Here is a 21882-nt window from a genome sequence, read left to right as displayed (position 1 = left end):
ATTAACAAAACAATTATCAACTTGCATCATGGGAAATATTTGGTATACTACTACTGCACAAATGTTGGCCCTTTGTTTAAAGAAAAAATGTCTCTCTTAAGTTCCCTTACTTTATAGAGACCATGGACTTGTACAAATTCTGTTTCCATTCAACAAATAGGAGGTTAAAATATTGTAACCCTTGTACTATAAGCACAAGCAGAGCCCTCTACTGGACTCTATTGGTAATATTTTCCTTCAATCCCCCTGAAAATGTGCGTAAGTGTTGCCGGCCAATCAGGGCGTGCCTACCCAAATACGTTTGGATCCCACAGTATAAAAGGCAGCACACATCGCTGTCAAGTGTACCCTCTTCAGCGAGCGGCGTGAGAGTGGCAGGGTCCCCTTGGTTGAGGGCTCCGCCTGTGCTTATTGAACTAGGGTTTATTATTATAACCTTTGTTCTAACTCACACAGGCTCTTTGCTCTACTGGACTCTATGGGTACTGTGGAATTCCCGCCCTGCATCAACCCGAACCCACTTATCCTGACTGAAGGTTAGCTGCAGAGAATCCATCATATCAGGTTTTAAACAACTGAAAAACTAGTCAAATCAATTCAACTTTATTTATGTCGCAATGTTTCAGAGTGCTTCACAATCAGTGCAACAGATCTCTTCATGCACAAATAAGTATTGGTAAACCAGTGCAAAAATTCTCAACCACAGCTACAAGCAGAAAAAGGGTTTTCTTCCAATCCAGAATCAAATCTAATTTTGAAAGATACATAGTGCATCTGTCTGCATTTTGGCTTATTGGTCAAAACATTGACAGATTAGATTAGTTCATACTATATATTGATAGCATCCTCTTACCCTTGAGCCACTCAACATGGCTTGAGGTCCGTTTTTCCCATCCATCACTCCGGCCATCTGGGATCCCAGGCCCTGCATGGGAAGCACACAACCTCCAGTTTAGGCAACAACAAAAAAGGAAATCTGGATACAAACAATACACACATGAGGGACAGGTAGAATTATGGCAAATTGATTTAAATTGCACCAGTGAGGTGAGTGAAAGTACAAGTATATGAAGTTTGAAGTCCTCTTGTGCAGGAATATGCCCCCATGTTCACCGTATTGTTTGCTCTCCATCTACACTAAAAGGTCCAGCAGATGTTTTGCTCTAAGTTTCGGCTGATGTGCAATGTTGGGTGCTAACTTCATGTCAGGATGAGTGAAGATGAATACATTACAACAGAGTTTAAAATGTAGTATTGGTTCATTCTGCATGTGTTTCTAAGGCGTGTGAGCAGTACTTTGAGGTAATCTGTCTCCTGTATGCTCTGACTGTACATGCTAGCACATGCTTGAGGTTATGTGTGTTTATGACATGTGGGAGCCCTCAGTGCACAACTCACTCCTGGGTGCGACGGAGGTCCGGGAGGTCCAGGTTCACCAGGCTGACCTGGTATACCAGGCTCTCCATCATAACCCGGAGAGCCTCGCAGTCCCTAGAGAGTAAAGAGAAAGAGAGAGAGTTGCTGATTCACTCGTTTGAAAACCATTTCATAACTATGCTCAATCTGACATTGAGTCATTATTTTGTGGCTGTGAAAAAATTGTGTATACGTTTCTTTTCTGATTTTATAGTTTTTTTTCCCCGAGGGTTGTGTCTAAACACTGAAATATAGATTGATTGAATTGATCAGTGGAGCTTTGGGCTAAAATGTCTTTACATTTTGATATAGCTGATGCAGTTTACTTTGTGTTAGTTTATGAATCATGAGCTGTAAAGTGAGTACAGGAGAAACACCATATGCTATGTACTAATAAATCACCCTCCTGTCCTGGACTGTATTGTAAGTCCAGCAAGAGGGGCACATTCATTCATCAACCTGCTACATTTCTGCTTGCAAAGCACATATACTGCTTGGCACATTACATTATATTTTTAATGTTAGTCGCTTGCCCTTGAACCAAAAAATGTCTATACTCCAGTCTATATTTTTGAATTTTATTTTGAATACTTTTTGACAGAATATGGAATAATGAGGAGTCATTCTCATGACCCCAGCAAGAAGAAGTCACATGACTAGATGTCATGCGAATGCTGTTTTAAAGAGCAGAATGAACGATCAATGGATTATGTATATATTCAAAGCCATTAAGTAGAAATATGAAAAAACAAATATCAAAGTATCAGTCTGAATAATAAGGTCACCAGTCAAAGTAACTTGTCAGTTTAGTCAACATAAAAACATGCAACAGGCTAATCCAATATTCTGTGAGACCACGGTAATACAAATGTAAGCCTTTCTTTGTGTGCAGAAAACCGTTTTTTTGACAGCAGTGACATTTTTTTAAAGGCAAAGCGATACAAAAATATGGTTGAAGCAGAATATAAAAACATACTGTGAACTTTGACTTTTGAAATGATTACATCTGTCGTTTTTCATTATATTTTGACTTTCGGACTGAACAAAGCTCAGGAGTTATTGGAAATGTTTGGATCGCACAGGTCATACACAATCCTACGCAGGCACCACTGGAATCTGACTTCACCAATAGTACAATACCAATGACAATAGTGTCGCTTGATCTGCAACCGCGACTGTGCAGACAAACTCGGTTTAAACACAATGAATAGAATTGCTAAAAAATGTCCATTTAAAATGTGAATGTCAGCGTTATGAATGCAGCCTTGAACTATTCGTGCAGCCTTATTGAGACACAAAACTAGGATTGTACGATATTCAGAGTATTAAGTACAGAGTTGTACTCTAAGGCTGAGTTGCACCAATAAGGTTTAATTTAATCTAAGATTAGTTCTAATCAGAGTTTAGCAAGTGTATGTGCATCATCATATACATATTAATACAGATTAGACCACTAGCCAACACAGGGCCCTAGTGTTTGTGTGTGGAGACTTATAGATGTGACATACAGGCCTTCCTTTGTTTCCACGAGATCCTCTGTCTCCTGGATGGCCGGGAGGACCCTGTTGCGACAAACAGAGAGAACCAATATAAGTCCTGGGAGTGATTCAATTGCATTCACATCACAACAACACCTTCCACAGGGTGACTTAAAATGTCACAGTGACTCATACGACTAGAGGACTACCCCGCTGTGCAGAAGTCCTTGTAAGGTGATGCTATGCAGGAGGTTACTGTACTCTTATGCCATCTAGTGTCAGCTCAGGTAGTTGAACATTTACACACACATGCAGTTTGTAGAAGAGGTTTGGGGGAAACAAACAACCAAGGTGCTCACCATGGGTCCAGGCCGGCCTCTGATACCAGTGATCTGCGGGGAAGATATCAAATAGACTATTTATAACCTGCATTGAGACGCTGCCTTTTGGGACAAATGCTGTAGGCCTGTTTAATAAGTTTATATTTGGCAAACACTCACAAGTGGGACCTCCCCGGGTTCTCCCTTCGGACCCTGAAAAACAGATGAACAACAAAACATTTCAAACTCATACTCCAGGATGCTGCAAACATAAGATGAAGTAGCAACAGCACAACATGCCCAAACTGTAGCCTACCTTGTAGATCCTTTCTCCACCTACAACAAGAAAAAGACATAAAGTATCACATTATTTGTGAATCTTGGACTGCATGTCAGGAATATGTGTGGAAAAAATAATTGGTATGAAAGCGGAGAATGCTGAGTCGGCGACGTAGCACATCTTAAAGAGACTCATATATCATCACCATGCCGGGGAGAAAGTAAACAAAGGCGGCATGATCAACTAACACTTATTCTGAGCACACGTCTCTTCCCGTGCAACAGCTCGTTAACGGCAATAATTTGTTGATTATTTCTGACAGATGAATTGAATATTTCACATGCAACACAGAGACCTGTCAAAAACATAATTCATGGTGATTTTATCATTATTGATTCCAAATATGAACATGTTTTCTCCTGTTTTCTTGTCCTTAACTAGGTCTCTTCAATGTATATATATATGTATATATATATATATATATATATATATATATATATATATATATATATATATATATATACATGTGTATATATATATATATATATATATATATATATATATATATATATATATATATATATATATACATATGCATATATATATATACAAATATATATATACATATGTATGCATATATATATATATATATATATATATATATATATATATATATATATATATATATATATATATCATACATTTTTTGCCAGTGTTGAAACATGGTTGTGTCATTGTGCCCTCCACAATATAAGGTAGCAAATGAAATAAAAACACATCCAAACACTGACGTGTTCTTCACTTCTCAACCAGACAAACAACACCAGAGAGCAGCTCACCACCAAAGGTGTCCTGGCCGCCGCCGCCGCCGCCGCCTCCTCCTCCGGTCCCTGGGTCCGACTGACAGACCGGGCAGCACTCCCCGTCCGGGATGACCATCTTCTCGCAGTTGGTCAGCTCATCGCACTGGATCTCGTCGCAGAGGACCTGACCGTTGTCACACACGCAGATCCGGCATGGCTCTGGCTTCCAGATGTCCCTGTTGGTGTACACCTGGCCGTCCGCCGTGCAGCTCATGTCATCTCCTGGGACGCACAGAGGTGACGGAGACTGTTAGTTTATCAACTTTGTGTCAGTCAAATTAAAAGCAAGTGGGCCTGTATTCATCAAATGATGGTTTGCGAAAAATCTTTTTATTCACGGTTGTTTTGAGACATTTACCCCAAAACTGAAGATAAGACAGGATAAACATGTTTTATATATTGTGTACATCTTGAAAAATAATCAAACTGAAAAATAAACATGTTCTTTACGAGTGAAGACAGTAGATAACAAGGAATAATTCCCATGTTCTTCACCCATTCAACCAGGAAAGCAGAAAATGAACTTCCATTTAGATCCATCCTGTTATCCAGTCCCTCCATTTAAGGTCATGAGGCCGGGTGGTGCTACCACATAGACCCTGATGCTTTTGAGCACATGAAGCATTATTTCTATCAGGCCTGAAATGCATTTCTACATCCTGGGAGTGGCTGTCTCAGTGGGAGCAGTAGCTGAGTTACTATCCGGTTTGATTATATTTGCAAAAGAAATCATGACACATTTTAAAAGCTAATGAAACCATGATCTCAGGTTGTCTTGTTCAACAGCTGCTCTCAGCGCCAGGGAACAATTTATCCAACACAAAAAAAGTTTAAAAAAAAAAGTAATTATGGAAAGGGAACAAATGCTGTTAAATTCATTATACGGTGTTAAACGGAACAAAGCTTTCCACTATCCTCTGCGGTCACCGGCATAGAGATAAAGCTGTGGGTAACATGCCCCTTTGCAGCCGTTAGACATGACATCATTTCCTCCAGATGCAGCTTGACTCGTGTTCAAAAGAGGAACAACCAGCAACCTCCTATGAAGCAACTCCTAAGATGTCTTATTACCCACTTTTGAAAGTTGACTTTATATTTCTAATGTGCGCTTCCCAAATACCTCAACATAGATCATCATATATCTTATGTGGTACCTTATACTTTATTGACAACTACATGTGTGCGGGTCGTGACCTCTCTTTAACACGGAGCCTGTTTGGAAGGACTCTGTAATCTGAGCCCACCTCTCTCAGGTCTGCAGAGACTTCACCTGTTCCTGATATAAACAGCAGGCGGCAGCTCTGAGCCTCAGACTGCAGGTAAAGTCAGGTTAGCCAGCTGCAGGAGAAAAGGAAGATGCCGAGAGGAGCCCTGAGTACTGCTGGAGTGTTCATACCGTTCTGTATCATTCCAAGAGAGGCTAATTTAAGGACTTCATTCTACCTCACTAAAAAGTCTGGATGGTTCCAGAAAAACGTTTCCAGGAAACAATCAAAGAGCAGGAACTATCAGGTAAAAGTGCAGGCCTACCCCTCCTGAGGCATTATGTAAAAGGCAACATGTTTTAACATGTCTCCCTTACATATTTATATTAGTGTCAGACAAAGCTGGGAATATATACACAGAGGACAGATGTGCAGGACAGATGTACAGGAAGATACAAATACAACGAGTGCTCTGAGCTGAAATGCCTCAGCACACACACACACATATATATATATATATATATATATATATATATATTATGCATATTCATTAACAGTGGCAATATATAGAAATGGTGTAAATAAAGGTGTAAATATTAAAGAATCATGGCTAAATTCCATGTAGCTGCTTTCATTTCAGTTTTTGAGCGATTGATTATGAAACAAAAACATATTTTCAGCCACTCATCAACATAAATACTATTCCTATGTAATGTGGAGAGCCGCCTCTGTAGAATGTGATGAAACAGGTACAGTGGGATGCAAAGGGACTCCTGGTACGAGATCAAAGAAGGCTAACATATAGATGGAGGGCGTGACTGGTAAATTGCATTTAATCTTGCCTTAACAAGACATCATTGGGACCTCTGGAATACCTAGAATTACTCCAAGCTTTGAGGCTGTACCATGTAATCAGACAGTCTAATGTCTAATACCTCAGACAATGACATGGAAGAAACATAGACACACAAAGTACAGACTGTTTCTTTTTCCCAACTAGTTTTGATTATTCTTTTTTTTTCTCCATTTTTATCTTTCATGATGAAATGTATTCTATTTGTAGGAATGCTAGTATCATGAAAATCACATGTAAATATATGTAATGCAATCTTGCAATATAGTTTAAAAAGTCAAGACTTATGTATAAAAGTCAATACTTTAAATATACTCCTAATGATGACGATTAACAACAGCACTTCTGTTTTAACTTCATTAAGACTGTTTACACAATGTTGGGTAAATCATCTATATATTTATTAGTCTAGTATTGGGGTCTGACTACAGGTCAGTTATAGCTCTGACTCACGTGAACATATGAACTCACACAGAAACAAACCACAATAGCGGCACAGACTTTATCTCTTTATCTATTTTAGAAGATCAATACTCCAAATACAACCCAAAGGCACATGTTTACAGCCATCTTGGTTCCGTGAGATCTTTGTTCCATCAAAAAGTCCAGCATTGAAATGTCCTGTGATTAAACAGCCAGTAACATATCACTGGTTGTGGCCTTTCCAAATGAAAAACAGCACGTCCTGGAACACAGAGTGCATCGCTCTTCATTTGTGGAGACGCTTGGAATCGTTTTAACCATAAACCTTGATTTTTGGAAGGAAAACTTTTTCTTTCTTTTTTACTGAAATGATCTGGTTTCTTTTTTCCTCCTTCTTTTTTTTGTTTCACAAGAACAAGCGTGTCTGTCCTCTTCTGCTTTAGTACTTAACACTGACTGGATTTGAATTATTGTGAACATGTCTTTAAATTGCTTCTGCAGCCTCAAACATTATCTGTTGGGATCTCATTCAGGTGAGTACAGCAGTTAAGCTGTGCGTAACTTTAGGGCCTTTCACGGCTGGGACATAAAAGCGTCACGCCACCAGGGATGTCTGGCCGAGCTGTCGGCCACATAGCTGGAAGGAGATTTTTCCTGTATTTCAAACGTTTGAAATTTACTGGAAGAGAAGTCGGGTTTTTAGAGCGGTCTTAAAAACACACACAAAAAACACACCACAAGCCTTGAGAACAGAAGGAGGTCCTCCAGGAGGAGGAGGAGGAGGAAAGAGACGTTCACTTTTTCCCCTCCTCAGCTAATTCATTGCAGGTTCCACACTTTAAACGCCGTAAAAACACAGTTTAACCGTGACAACGGCGAAAAGGCATGCTCCCTTCCGACGGTGACTGCTTGATTTTCCACAAGTCAGCCAGAAGCTGCGGCAGACGGTTTCCTCCTCTTGGTTTGAGACATGGGAGTCTGGAGCTCTTCGACATGACTCATTTGTGTCCTCTGTGGCCATCGCCAGACATCAGACAGATAACACAGAATCCACAAGAAGTCATGGCACTCGTCAAGAAGAAGAAAAAGAAGAACCTGGCAATGCCGCAGTGCCACAAATGTTTTGTAGCTGGTAAATGTGAGGAGACAATAAATAAATAAAAATAGATAATTTATGGATTTTCCTTGGCTAATATGGAAACACTCATAATATGCAGTGTTTGGGGAGAATCTATGGCAGCCACAAGTGGAAGGGGTTAGAAAATGACCTTATGGAAACAATGAGTCACATAAAGCTGGAACTCTCATTTCCTTTCGAAAAAAAGAAAAGAAAAGACGAGTGGGTCTCCCAGTGCGGCCCCCAAACTTATGGCCACACACCCGCCCCCCGATCTTCAGAGAGATAGTTCCCACTGGATGGTCAGTTCACGAAAGCATACCACTCCTGACGTTAGTTACCAGTCCTGGTCTGAACCAGTTCTTCACTGCAGTGAGAGTAACGAGAGTACGGCCTGATTCCTAGTCCAGATGCAAATGAGTTACAGCTGCTGAGGGGTAGCTCTGCCGCAGCTGCTCTTTCCTGCTCTGAAACCCCCTGGTGTATCGGCCAAACATAAATCTTCCCTCTGCAAAGTGACCTCCACAAACATCAGTGGAGGCCTTTTTATATGTTAGTCCAAAAGCCTTGCGTAGTAATGGGTCGAGGTCATGTCAACACAGTGTTTCGCTTCAAAGTGAAGCAACCCCAATATCACCCATCCCGTGTCTGTTTTAATGTTCTGCTGCATTGAGGATTTGCTGTATGGAAATCTGAATTGAGGCTCTGGTTTGAACACGCTCGCCCTGCACCTCGGCTTCCACAAACAAAAGCTCTGTATCTCGAGGGAGGGGTAAGAAACTCGGGCCAGGAAAAGTTGAAATGAATAAGTAGCCCGCTGATTACATGTCTCGGCTTTTCCATCATCAGGCCCCGTCTCCAGTGGGCCTTCCTTTAAAGAGGCGACCACAGCTACGACGCACTTTTCCCATCCCACGTCCAGCCGTGGCTGGTGAGATCCTGCTAAATTACTCATCCCCTCTCCTCGCCTCTTTATCTCTCTGGCTGCTTTCTGTGGCCTTGGGTTGGAGTCAGCTCATTCTTATGGCTGTATGTATTAAAGCACAACTGGTCCTTTAAGTCTAAATCTGCCTCTCAGAGTCATCGACACATTATAAATCTACAAAATAACCTTTTCCTGAGATCAATTACATTAGCTGTAAACGAGGGACCAAGCCGTTAACGGATGCATCATTCATGTGGCCACTTGTTCTCAGGCAACTCCCACTGCCAGTGTCAGGATATATTGGAACAGAAAGAGAGATTCTTACTGATGTACCAATCAAACGGGTCTAGATGCCATATGGAAAATGCCTTTTACAGCGTGTAGTCATACAATAGTGTGTTGTGCGACACATGGCGCGCTCTAAAATGAGTAGTTTGCTGTAATTGGAGAGCGCTAGAAAACGCAATATGTTAAAAAATGAAAATACACACGACTAAACAGTGAATGTTCTTCAAACACGGAGGGCCGGACCTTCTTTTGCCAAGGTCAGGGTCAAAGTTCAACACCGGGACAATCTTTTTCTGGTCGGGCATGACATGTACTTCATTAAACTTTATATGAAGAACTCTCTACTCCAGACAAGAAAAGGTCATGTGTTGAATTAATGTGGATTATTCCTCTTTGTGTGCCTTTAAGTTTTACAATGTGAAGGTTCTGCAATGTGACCACATCCGCTCTTTATGTTTGCATCCTGCATCACAAATGTTGCAGACACATGGCGCGTACAGAGGTTGTTTAATAAATAGCATATACTTTGCAGTACTTTATCATAACAAACGTGGAACGTAAACATGTGTGTGTTTAAACCATCAACAGATCGTTCCCTTATGTTATAGTTCTAGATCTACAGTGAAGCATTCTTCGAGGTGCTCAATGCCGAATCCAGAGCATTTCTGTTACCTCCACACGGCTCTCAACATGGAGACGTCTGAACTAAAGCGGCTAGCAGCTAACGGTGCTAACAGTGCAATCAGCTCTAAAGCACTAACATGCACGCACGGCTGGATGTAGCTGAGTTACAACACACCCAAGAGAGACAAGGATTTCATTCTCTGCTCAGGAAGACATGTATCCTCTTTTTCCATAGCAAATAGTTGTTTGCTGCTATACTAATGCTCTGATTTTCACCAGCACATGCAAAGTTCTGGTAAACTGTCAAACATTTGGTTTTCATATCCTCTCAAGCTGGATCCAGCACGCATTGATCAAGCTAAATAACACACACTGACTCTAAATGTGAACAATGTGCTACACTTTTCCTCCAACTTTTCCTTTATGAGGACCACTTAGTCTTCATAGACAAAAACAACAACATGCACATTTGCTATAATACACATTAAACTTCAGGGCTTGGCCATATATTCAAACATAAAACTGTTTACTGCAAAAGCAGAAACACACACAGTCATCATCTAATCTTCACTGACTTATTGTCAGGTTCCAATAACTATACATATTGTGTCAGTACTTTTGGACCGGTCCATGTACAAGTAAAAGCAGCAAAGGAAAATGGGTGACGTCAAACATTCCAGTTTCCCAGAGCAGAGCGTTAATATATACACGGGGTCAGAGCGCCCTGGTGTTTTACATCAACTGAGCACACAGCCAGATGTGAAAGAATAAACTGTGGATTCTGTACGCAGAGGATCTCAGGGGAAAGCTGCTTTCAGCACAATATGCTGAAACACAGAGAAACACAATGAAGAGTAGGGTTTCTGGCCTTTGTGTTTAAAAAAATAAATGGAAATGAAATATAACATTTGTTGATGTGGCTGGAGACAATATGGCAACACACTTTCGATGTATGGAGAGTGAAATGATGCAGGCATTATCAGGACGGTACGTTCCATTTCAACACGCCATCTATGTTCTTATCTTTGTTCCACTGAGAGTTCAGCACAAAAAAAAATGTCATAAAGTCATAAAATATGAACTGTGAACGGTTGGGACTGAGTCGTTCCAATACAAATGCTGTTTAAACATTTCCCTTATAACAGTTAAGTACTCCGCTTACAGTATTCATTTTGGGTCATTTCATACATGACGACATAAAGAAACATTTTTTAACTTCTGAAATTGTATTTACTTAACTCCCCGTACGTACCCCATCTGCCTCCAGCTGGCTATGTGATGCTGCGTGCAAATTTAAATCATGACTCTCAATTTTAAACGTAGTCAGCTAAAGCTGATGACAAATTGCACAAAAAACAAAAACAAAACAACACCATCGAGGAGACTAGACGCAGCAGTTACACTTAGTGTTCCTCAGGCTACCTCGTGTACCTCGGGAAAGTGCTCCAGACAGTCATTCAAACTCTGTTAGTAGCAAATATATCAGTTTTGTTACTTTATATTCATAGACTAAATGTTCAATTGAGAAATAAAGAAAAAAATGTGACTATAATAATCATCCTTTTTTTATAATGCTTATATTATGCTAGCGGTAAATAAGCTCACACCCTTTCTAATTGACTGATTTTACGGTATCAGTCTTTAAAAATCTGCCGCAACCCCAATTAAAATGCAGCTGAGTTACATTTTTTGCTCATATTTAAATCCCCCCCAAAACATGACATCAGATAAAAGACACAACTCCAAGTTACTGTTGATGAGCCACAGACCTCACTGTGAACAGTTTCCATTTGAGCTACTTTCCAACAAAGACGTAGACCCATATGAAAACTGCTGACGCCGTGATTTGTAGATTAACCGGAGAAATGGATACACTGCTTTTGGAAATACATCACAGCGGCTTTTTTTTCTTTTTTTCTTTTCAAATGTCATCTTTTGACGGTGGTGGCAGTAATCTCAGAGATTCACATCTCATAACCTCAGCATGAATTCTGAAATGACGCGAGTGGTGAAACACGGGCTGAATCAGAAAACATCTGGGCTGACCGACAGTTTAAATCATTAAAACGAATGCTCGGCGCTGCGAGCCACGCCGTCTGCAACTCCCATCACATCACATCTGTTTGCCTTTTCAAGTGCAGGCCGAAGGTGCTGGCACAAAAGAAAGACGTCTACCTGTTCTCTCCCTCTTTCACTTTGAATATGTGAGCAGAGGAACGCAGTCACAGGCGATGAACACAATGTCTTGCTAACCATTTCCCTCTGTTCAGCCTTGTGGCTTTTGTCCCTAAATCAACCATCGGCAACATCACGCTCATCGGACAACATAGTTGCCTTGTGGTTGCAACTTCAAGTCGAACAGAGGCCTTAATAAATTATTCAGAAACATTTCTATAGATCGTAACGCTGATGGAATATACATGTGCACCCGTTCTCCGGGTTGGGAAGGACTTTGAGTTGTTTTATGAGGCGTCCTGAATCCGTGGTGAGGAGCAACCCCAAAGGCAAGAGACATTTATTGCCTCCACATTTTGTCTGACCTCAGCTCCAGCGGTTTGAGGACGCTGCCTCCACTCCTCAGACCGAATGGCTGCCGGAGGGCTCGGTTTTAAATCCCACTTTTCCTCTCGCATTAGCCTGCTTTTTCTCATATCCCCGTCAAGCGCTCCAATCTCCCTCCCTTCCTCCTTATCCTTCTCCCTTCCTCCTTATCCCTATCAAAGCACACTATCCCCCTTTTTGGACTTTTCCTCCACACTCCTCGCCGCGAGGCCACAACACCGGCGTATGCTGTATCGTGTACGTGCAGCGCCTTCGGCCAAAGGATGTTTTCCCATAAATATTTAAAATAAAGAGTGAGGTGAAAAGCTTGACATTAATTATGTTTAACATTTTAGTTGGAGCTCTTAACCGTGAATGTCCCATAATCTCTCACTTTGAGCAATGAGTACCACAATGGGATCAAGTCCTCTTAAACAGCCTTTAAAAAGGCCTTAAACCCACAGTCAACTTAATGTCATGTCCCTTACATTCTATCATTGAAAAAGAAAATTATAATGATAAATAATTGTAATAATTGAAGGTATTTTAAGGTATAAATGGTGAGGGGAGTGAATACAGGGTTTAATGCCACAACAAATGTTTTCTTTCTTTCTTTTAAACACTGCTGGAAGATGCTTGTTTTAAAGTCATGTAAGTTGATTGTATTTACAGATATGCAATCTCACAAATGGGATCCAGTACTGCCTGAAACCCAAACGCACAAAGCCAATGTTGTGGATGGGCTTTTGGAAGCACAGACTGAATCTGTAAAGCAAACAGTGGGTGAGCAGATGTTCAGGCCAAAGATTCCTCCAAACACTTTGAGACGTGTTCGACCCTGGCGTTGGCCCAATATCATCTCAGGAATGGAAACCTTGACTCAATTCCAGGTGAACTGCATCAACTGTTCGTGTTAGAAACTCCACGCAGACATCTACTATCACCGCTTGGAAAGTCAACACGTTGGTTAAAGTCTGCCGATCGTAACTTAAACATTTTCCACTGATTGGGAACCCACTGGGACTGTCCCTAGTTGTAGAAGACTCATCCTTATTTAAAGAGGAACTGAGCTGTGACTGCGGGCCAGTAGCCAGAGATAGCCGTGGTTAACACTGGCAAAATAACTGAGCACAGAAAAGAGCTCAAGAGGGGGTCAACACCTCCCTAACTGTGGGGACATCACTTCGGGCCAAAGCCCCGGAGGGACACGCACAGAATTTATCACTTTCTCTTTATTGCTGAATGGAGCCCTTGAAGTTTGAAGCAGCCTGCAATCTTTTTAGTAAATGCTGGAGGCAAAGAGAGAGAGAGAGAGAGAGAGAGAGAGAGAGAGAGAGAGAGAGAGAGAGGGAATGAGGTCAGAAGGGCACTGATACGATGTACTGTCTAGCACAGTGAGGTCGCCGAGGTCAAGCAAAGCAGCGGCCACACGGATCGCTTTTGAAAAGGTTGTTGCTGTTAAACTCACTCCAACATCGGACCATGGCCGTCGCGATTGTCACCTTTTTTGCCCGTACGCAGATGGTGAATATCCACTGATGAGTCCGTGAATCCTTTCAAGTTTATTCTGCAAACTGCAACATGTCCCGCTCAGTATAACAAGCACACTTTAGTACTTGAAAAGAGGAAAGAAGTTTATTTTGGCCATCTTTGCAATAACAATGGAACCGTGCTGTCACTGATAACAAATTCCACCAGCAGCTGGATGGTCATTAAACGGGTTAGTGTATGTTAGTCGATTCTGATTCTCGCTCTCTCTCTCTCTCTCTCTCTCTCTCTCTCTCTCTCTCTCTCTCTCTCTCGCTCTAACAAACTGCATTAACCAACAAAGCGATGCTGCTAGCGCCTTGAGAAGGCTGTTACAATATCAGCAGTGGCCAGCAGAGGATTTCGTCTTGGCAGATCTGCTGCAGTCGATTTGCTGAAACTCCTCCCGTCTACCAGTAACAGATGCATACTTTATTCAACGTGTCATCAACAGCTGGGTGAGGCTTAGAAAAGCAACATCTACGCTTTGAGCAGTACACAATTCCTTTGCCTATGCCCATTACATGTCTTTAGGGAACTTGTATTGTTTATACTTGCTTATGGGAACAAGGAGAAGGCAAACATTCACACTCAAAGATTTCAAAAATCTTTAAAAAAAACTAAAAAGTTGCATTCTCATGTTGGTCTTATCTTTTGACCATGAATCAAAAAAAGCCACATGCTTTTCCAGAGGAAATTCCAGTGTGGCATGACTTCCTGTGTTTCTGTTCCTGTGTCCTGAGTTTGAGGGTATTGCGATGAGCAGGGGGTCGAGAATGAGACTAAAGACCAAACAATCCTCTGGGCTTCCCCCATTGCAGCGTCTTCCACACCCTTTCACATTCTTGCTCTTGGTTTTTTTTCTCTCCCTTTTCTCCTCCTTTATAGATTCCAGCTCTAATGCTCTTCCTCTGTCCTCATCTTCCTCCTCCTTTCTCTTTCAACCCCCCTCCCTCCTCTCTGAGGGCTGTGCTTTTTTTTTTTTTTAAATGAAGTTCCCTCCTTTCCGGTCTTATCCTATGTTTGAAGCTCAACCCACTGAATAACAGGCCACATCAGTGAACGGCTCAGAAACAAGAGGGGGCACGAGATTAAATGGAAATCAAGACTAGAAGCCTATAATTAACCGCTCTGATTCAGTGCAGGTAAATAAAGACTGACATGACCCACAGCAATGACAAGGTTATTCTGCAGGATGCTCTTTCTTTCGGTAAACACCCGCGGCTTTGCTTTAATTCTAGTATATTTACAAAAGTGCATATCATGTATTTTATTGAATTCATACGAATAGGATTTTAAAGCAGTAAAAGGGCGCTTGATGTTATTCTCCAAAGGCCGTCACTTCTCTGCAGCAGGTTTTTCCCCCTTTGGTGAAATGGTCCGAGGTTAAACGGTAGCCATGAGTCACCGGCTCCGAGCAGACATTTCCACATCTCATAGGTCTGGCTCCGTGTGAGACGTACTCTGTTCGGGGAAACCCTGACTGGACATTGCAGCCAGTGGACAAGGGACAGCACAGACTCACATTGTGTGAAAAGAATGCACCCTTCTCTTTACTGTATGACTTACTTCTCTGCTGGACATCTTTTGAGTTTGTCAAATGGAGGACTGAAGGAGCAATGCCCATTTTGATGCAACGGACCATGATCCAGTACCTAGAATCTCCTTTTCAGAACTCTTCTGAATGTCTCTGTGCTTCACAGAACTGAAGCTGTTCATGCATCTACTTTGCAAATAAACTGAATTTAATAGTAAGTGACGTTTCGAGAAACATCTTCTCCTCTGCTGAGTTCTGGCAGTGTTGCACGGTAAAGACTCCAGCACTATGTGTGTTGGAACTCTACTAAACCTAATATTTTTTCCTTCTGAACATGAGCCCCTTGGAGATAATCTATTTTTACTATATAAGGCCGTTGAACATTCATTATAATGATGATTTCTGCCAGCGATCCTCTCTGTTGTAAGACTTTTTTCCCATTGATCTGGTGGAGAAATGAGGAGTACATAAGTCGTGACAGTGAATAGTGGAGTCCCAAAATATGTAGTCCAATTCAGTCAAGACATCCATCATACACAATCAACATGAAGTCAAATAAATCCACTGTTTAACTAGAAGACTGATGTCATTACTTTTAACCCACTGCAGTAATGTGATTGCCTTTGCTTCAGCTCCACTACAAGAAGACCACATGGGTAGAAAAATGATAAAAAAAGAGCCATTTCACCATTGAGTCAATCAACCGTGCGCCGAGTTGTTAAGAGCCTGAACATAACTTCGACCACATTGTTAACTCTCGTCAGCCATGATCTCCACTTGTTCACCCTCTGCAGCTGTAATATACACAACCTAGCTACAACTTAGAATTTTGGTCTGACCAAGACCTGCAATTATGGCCGACGGTCACCATGTTGTGGGACTTAAACAAGTAGTGCTTCAGAAGCGGAAAGACAGTATTGTCACATTTTTAAGAATTTACAAGGAAAAGATTACATTGGGAAAACAAGTGTTGTGCAACTTGTTTAGATGGCATCACATGTAAAGCAAATTATGCAACTATTATCTGTCTATTTGGACATGACCGTGGTAATTTTTGCTGACCTCGACAACTGCTTTGTCACCAACACTTTATTATTACCACTATGAGACTTGTGCATTGTACGTTTTATTTGTTTAGGATATTTTTTTAAGTTTGTTTAACATTCCAATATCAATGTCTGCATATCTTTAATTAGTAACAGTTCATTGCTCTTTGAAAGGATGTGGAAACAACAAAAGATGACTCAAGGTAGTTATCATGACAATGACACTTGTCTTTGCTTCACTAAAAAAAATCACTCAACAGCAAACTTAATCTGAATTTGCCAAATCATTACCTGGCCAGAAGCACTTGGCCACAGAGAGAGAGAGGTTCCCAGATGGGACATATACCATCTCGTGAAATTGGAAGATTTAAAGCAATTACAGCAGCCTTTGAAATAGTTACCGGTGCAGAGATAGAAAACATGTTCAGAGGGAGTGCTGTATTACACTAAGACCTGCCAACACACAGAGGATAAGCTCCAAAGGGCAAACGTCCCCCTGATATTCTGGAGGAACTACAACCAGCTGTATCAACACTCACTGTACCACAGCAGGCTTTCTCAAAGGCCATGTTTGCTTTTCTGGCATTTGGGCATGGCCAATATTACTTTTTAAATGAGCTCATGTTTGCCTAAATTAACAAAAAATCTTTGTAACATCAACACTACTGTTATGAACATTTAAATTAAATTAAACAATTTAGTACTGCACTTCAATAAACTTGGGAAACCCACAAGAGAGACATGAATGGTCAAAATTGAAGCAGCATATCTTTTGTATCCTTACTGTGGTTCAAGCTACAAACAACCTTGATCCTACATGTCCCATGATGCAACAGGATATAATCTTCCTTCAGACCCTACTTGTCTCACATATGCACAACTTCAAGTTTCTGTCCAAATACAAAAAGTATAAGTCTGTAGCCCAAGGTCAGGTAGCGTTGATGACATCATCATTCTCAAACTTTGGGGAAAAAAAAGAGTACAACTTCTTTTGACAAAAAAAAACGAACCTTGTTAGAATGGAAATAAGACAATTGTAGCACTCATGGAATCCAAACCGTTGTGTGTTTAGGCTCGGTCCTGTCATCCTCCCACAGGGACAGGCTGACAGGATGACAGGGCAGATCGGTGACTAAGTGCCATTCAAGGGCCAGGAAGCCCGTCAGCGGAGCCATAATTGCATAGCTTTTGAACAAATAGCCACTTTAACTTGAACCTGCCGAGGTGTTCAGTGTAACTGTTTAGGCAAACCATCAGAGAGTAAGTCCCACATCCATCCATGCTCAAGTCCCCCTAAACCAATATTGACACGTTATGTCTTACATCAGCCAGTTACCATCCTCCCCTACTAACTCAAGGCAAAGACGTTTTTATTTGTTTTATATTTTCCGAATACTGCCAAAGAGAGTATTTTTACATCTGGAAGTGATTCCCCCCCAACTCAAGCCTCCATTTTGCTGACTGAAATTATTTGGTTTCTATGTAGTTCCCATGGAGTAGTCCCACTCCTCACATGGCACTATCGGCATTGGAAATCTCTCAGCTCAATCGTCTATGCCACCAAAGTCATTCCAGGTTCACCACCAGATGCCACATTTCAGACGACGGTTAAAAACGTTGTCTTCCTCCAACGTGTAACTCAAGACAATGAACAATCCGGTGAGCCCGGCCCCCTTAAGTCATTGCGCAAAAATGCAGCATGTGTTTCCAATCATGTCCGTCTGTGGACCTGGTTGAATTCACATGTTTGGACGATTCAGCTTTGGTAGAAAACAGCGTCAGTGATGTGGCAACAACAACTGGAAACAATTTGGAAGGCAGAGTGACTTCATGTAGGATTTGTTGATTCGGAGAACCGGATTTTTACTTTTCTGCTCGACGGCTATCAAAAGCCTGGTTATGATGAGACAAATGCAACTCTGCTCCCAAACTGAAGTGATCCACTGGTTTCACAAAGACTGAGTGTATATACTCTTTGATGTAAGGCGCTAAGTGGCATCTTTGAAGATGTTTTACAGCTATGTCAGTGTCTGGGAGGAGTGGTATCCACACACACACACACATGCAGAGGCATGATTCAAACTGTGGGCACAGGCTGTGATTTTTTTGTAAAAGGAGTGAGTGATCCATTGCTGTTTTTCTTCCTTTTTCCATGTTCACATCCCTTAAAACCTTACCCTAAATACCATTTGAACACTTTTGGATCTTCCAAAACAGGCTGCAGGTTTTGTACGGGGAATGTACGATACTTTCACTCTGGTAATCCAAACTGGCGTCACCGTTTCCAGCTGAAAGTCTGCTCCTTGATCTCGTTTGCCAACTTATGTTCTTTTTGCAAACTTTCCGCACATGTGCAGCCAGCCATGTGACTTTAATTTTGAGCCGTATGGATGTTTAAACAAAAAAAAATTCAACATTTGCTTTAAACATGTTTTAAGTCTTCATAGCACCATCTTTGATTTTGCAAATTCCAACAAAGTGCGATCCCTCAGATATCTTTCCAATAACCTCCATGGCCTCAACATAGACTTGCTGACTTATTTTTCAGAAGATACTTTCAAAATGGAGAATGAGACTTGCTTGCAATTACGTAGTTTCATCAACATCCAACCACACTCAATTTTTTCAGTTTTATTTTTCATATAAAAGCCCCAATTAAATGGTGTAACACTGGTAATTGTAACCATGGGTGTATGCGATCTCCCAGTGCTGCTATGGTTTTACATGCTATTCGTTTTTGAGGTGAAGAGCCTCACAGCACCGTATTAGAGGGTGAGCATATTCTCTATTCAGCCGAGTTAAAGAGTGAAATGTAGAATGGCAACAAAAAAACAAACAAAAAACATCTGGGCATTAAAAACCATTGCATACAATACCAACTGGTCATTGTTTGGAACGAGCCTTGAAACCCCCCCAACCCAACCCCCCACCCTTCACACATGTGCATTGTCTCAACGCGCTGGTGAACCACATTTTCCCTCAGTCTACAAAAACCATGAACTTTCCACTGTTTTTATTTGGTCAAAAGGCAATTGCCTCACCCACCACTATTCCATGGAAAAGAAGCCTGCACGATCACTGTGCTGTTTCATATGAACAAAGACAAGTTTCTTAGAGCCTCTGACATACTTAAAACAAACATTCAACCACTTTTAAAAAACCTTTTATTCCCTCCTGATGTCAGCAGACAGTTTGGTGCAGTTGTTTCTTCTTTTGCAGTCTCCACAGTACAGACTTTAACTGCAATGTTGTCAAATGTGTGCCCTATGTTGCATTCACCACAGGGTGGCGCTCTACCTGGTGCCATGCTATCACCCAACTGTCTCTGCTTCATGTGAAACTGAACTTAAAGACTAAACTAATATCAGTTAATGACCGAATGAAAAGGAAAACTTAAATCATCCAGAGGCAAAGACTGCTTTAAACATAAAATAAACAGCACTGTCCGTGCTGCACTGCATAAATCCACAGGGGCCCATCAAATTAACTTTCCAGGGCTCACTGTGGCCCCATGACATCATATGTAGGAACAACACGGCCCCCGTGACGACACAAGGGATCAAACACTCACGGCTGAAAGAGAAGGGGGGGAAGCACAGTTCAAGTAAAACGAGAACACTCAGGTGTTCCAGCTGTTGGAAGACACCGGCGGTCCTGCAGAACACCGAGTGACTTAGAGAACCCGACAGCATCTCCACCTTCTCGCGTCTCCTCACATCTGGCCTGAATTAACACGCAGTCTGTGTTCCCTCAGAGGCGCGCAAGCTCTGGTGCTGAAATGCTTTTCGCAGATGTGCAACGGAGTCTCGAGGGAAAAAGATAGTTGTGGAAACACTTAATGAATGTTCCAAAGTGGTGGGGTAGTGCAGGGGTAATGCAAAACCGCAAAAAGGTGCTCATTTCCCCCCTCTGCACATTTTCAGTGCCTGAGGGTGACATCACTTGCAATCACTGACAGATGTCCACAGGACTGTTTGCTGACATACGGGGCTTGTTTGGCAATTGCAGATTATCCACATTGGAACTGATCTCGTATCTTTAAAATCTTCTCTAAGCTATAATCTTCAATAAACACACAATGTTTGTGTCAATCATCCCCACCAGGGATCTAACATACTTGTTCCATGCAGTCATTTTCAGTAAAACAAATTAGGTCATGTGCCAGGAGGATTCACAATTTAAAAAAAATCCAGGAAATTAACAATATCAAGTGAGCAAAAATGCTTTGTCCCTTAATCAAAAGCACACTTGAAGGAGTTTATGTTATTAAACCACTGTCTGTTCTTAATAAAGCACTGTCTGTTGTTAAACACTGCCAAAAAAAAGGGAATTGAAGAACATCACTTCTTCGCAAAGAAAAAGTCCAAGCTAAAATATTCAGTCCATTCAAAGGGCAACCATCAGACACCTTCACACATTGTACTCAACAGCAATTCTGTGTTAAAAGAGACAGCACAGGGGTTCACTTACCACTGTTCACATCTTGACTTGTAACAATCAAAACTTGAGCCACGGAGACTACCAGAAAAAGGAAAGTCCTTATATGCACAGAGCCCATCATGTCTACAAAAAAGACATGAGCCTTCCTTGTGCAAGGGGAAAAAGGATGAAAAGAAGAAAATTTAAAATCACTCAGGTTATCACTGCACCACCATGAGTACAAGAGTACCTCTCCTTGTAAGCAGCAAGCAGACCCAGCCCAGACTGCGTGAGTGCTTTTTTGTGTAGTTACAGCTTTAAATGAGAAGAATGCTGGCCAGCCTAATTTTCCTCCCCCTTTTGTCAGCCCTCTCCCATAACCATCCTCTCGCAGGCTTTTGTGGCTGTGGGAGAACTACACCCATGTTCACAAGTTCTCATACTTTCCAGTGATTCTTTTGTCCGTCTGGCTATCTCTCAATGCAATAGTTGTAACTCACGATGGAAGATGCAAAGGGAAAAAGATAAGGAAAAAATGACTTTACTTGTCTGGAGGTGTCACCGATTTTTTGCCTCGCTTCAGAAGTGGTTACCTAAACTAGATCATAAAACTGCTGTTTTACTGCTGTCTCTGGGGCACCAAACAAGACACACACTAAGCTCAGAATCAAGCTTTACTGGGCAATTAAAAGTAAGAATAGAGTTTATAACTAAACTGTTTTCTGATGGGGAATTGTAGTCCAGAAATTGGAGCATATGAGATTGCACGTTGATTTGTTTGGTTATTAAATACCTTGAGTTGAACAGTTGAAAGTGCAGAAAGAGAGATGGAAAGCATCTGAAGTGAGTGTGACACTGTGGGTGGTCAAGGCTGTAGGTGGTCATGATGGGGATTCCAGAGTGTAAATTTAGAGAAAAATCTGGGGTCAACACCTCTTCCCTCATCGCGAGGACCTGGACTCCTCCTAGCGCTAATATCAGTTTTACATCGCAGAGATTAGAAATCAACAATTTAGATTG

At 41.4% G+C, this 21882-nt stretch overlaps 1 protein-coding gene across 1 annotated transcript in view; it reads right to left on the bottom strand.

Moving 5' to 3' along the window:
- Positions 1–21113, bottom strand: part of col5a2a (collagen, type V, alpha 2a) — a 37411-nt gene extending 16298 nt beyond the window's left edge. The window contains exons 1-8 of the mRNA XM_079230766.1: positions 20914–21113; positions 4334–4579; positions 3531–3550; positions 3395–3427; positions 3254–3286; positions 2925–2978; positions 1399–1491; positions 854–925 (exon numbers count right to left, since the gene is read on the bottom strand). Of these exons, the coding sequence (XP_079086892.1) occupies positions 854–925; positions 1399–1491; positions 2925–2978; positions 3254–3286; positions 3395–3427; positions 3531–3550; positions 4334–4579; positions 20914–21004 (642 nt within the window). The 5' untranslated portion in view covers positions 21005–21113. The remainder of the gene's footprint in view (positions 1–853; positions 926–1398; positions 1492–2924; positions 2979–3253; positions 3287–3394; positions 3428–3530; positions 3551–4333; positions 4580–20913) is intronic.
- Between the last annotated feature and the right edge of the window lie 769 nt (positions 21114–21882).

This window comes from Taurulus bubalis, assembly GCF_910589615.1.
Source record: "Taurulus bubalis genome assembly, chromosome: 15".
Lineage (NCBI taxonomy): Eukaryota > Metazoa > Chordata > Actinopteri > Perciformes > Cottidae > Taurulus > Taurulus bubalis.
The sequence above is the reverse complement of the archived record's forward strand: the minus strand, read 5'-3'. Positions and strand labels throughout refer to the sequence as shown.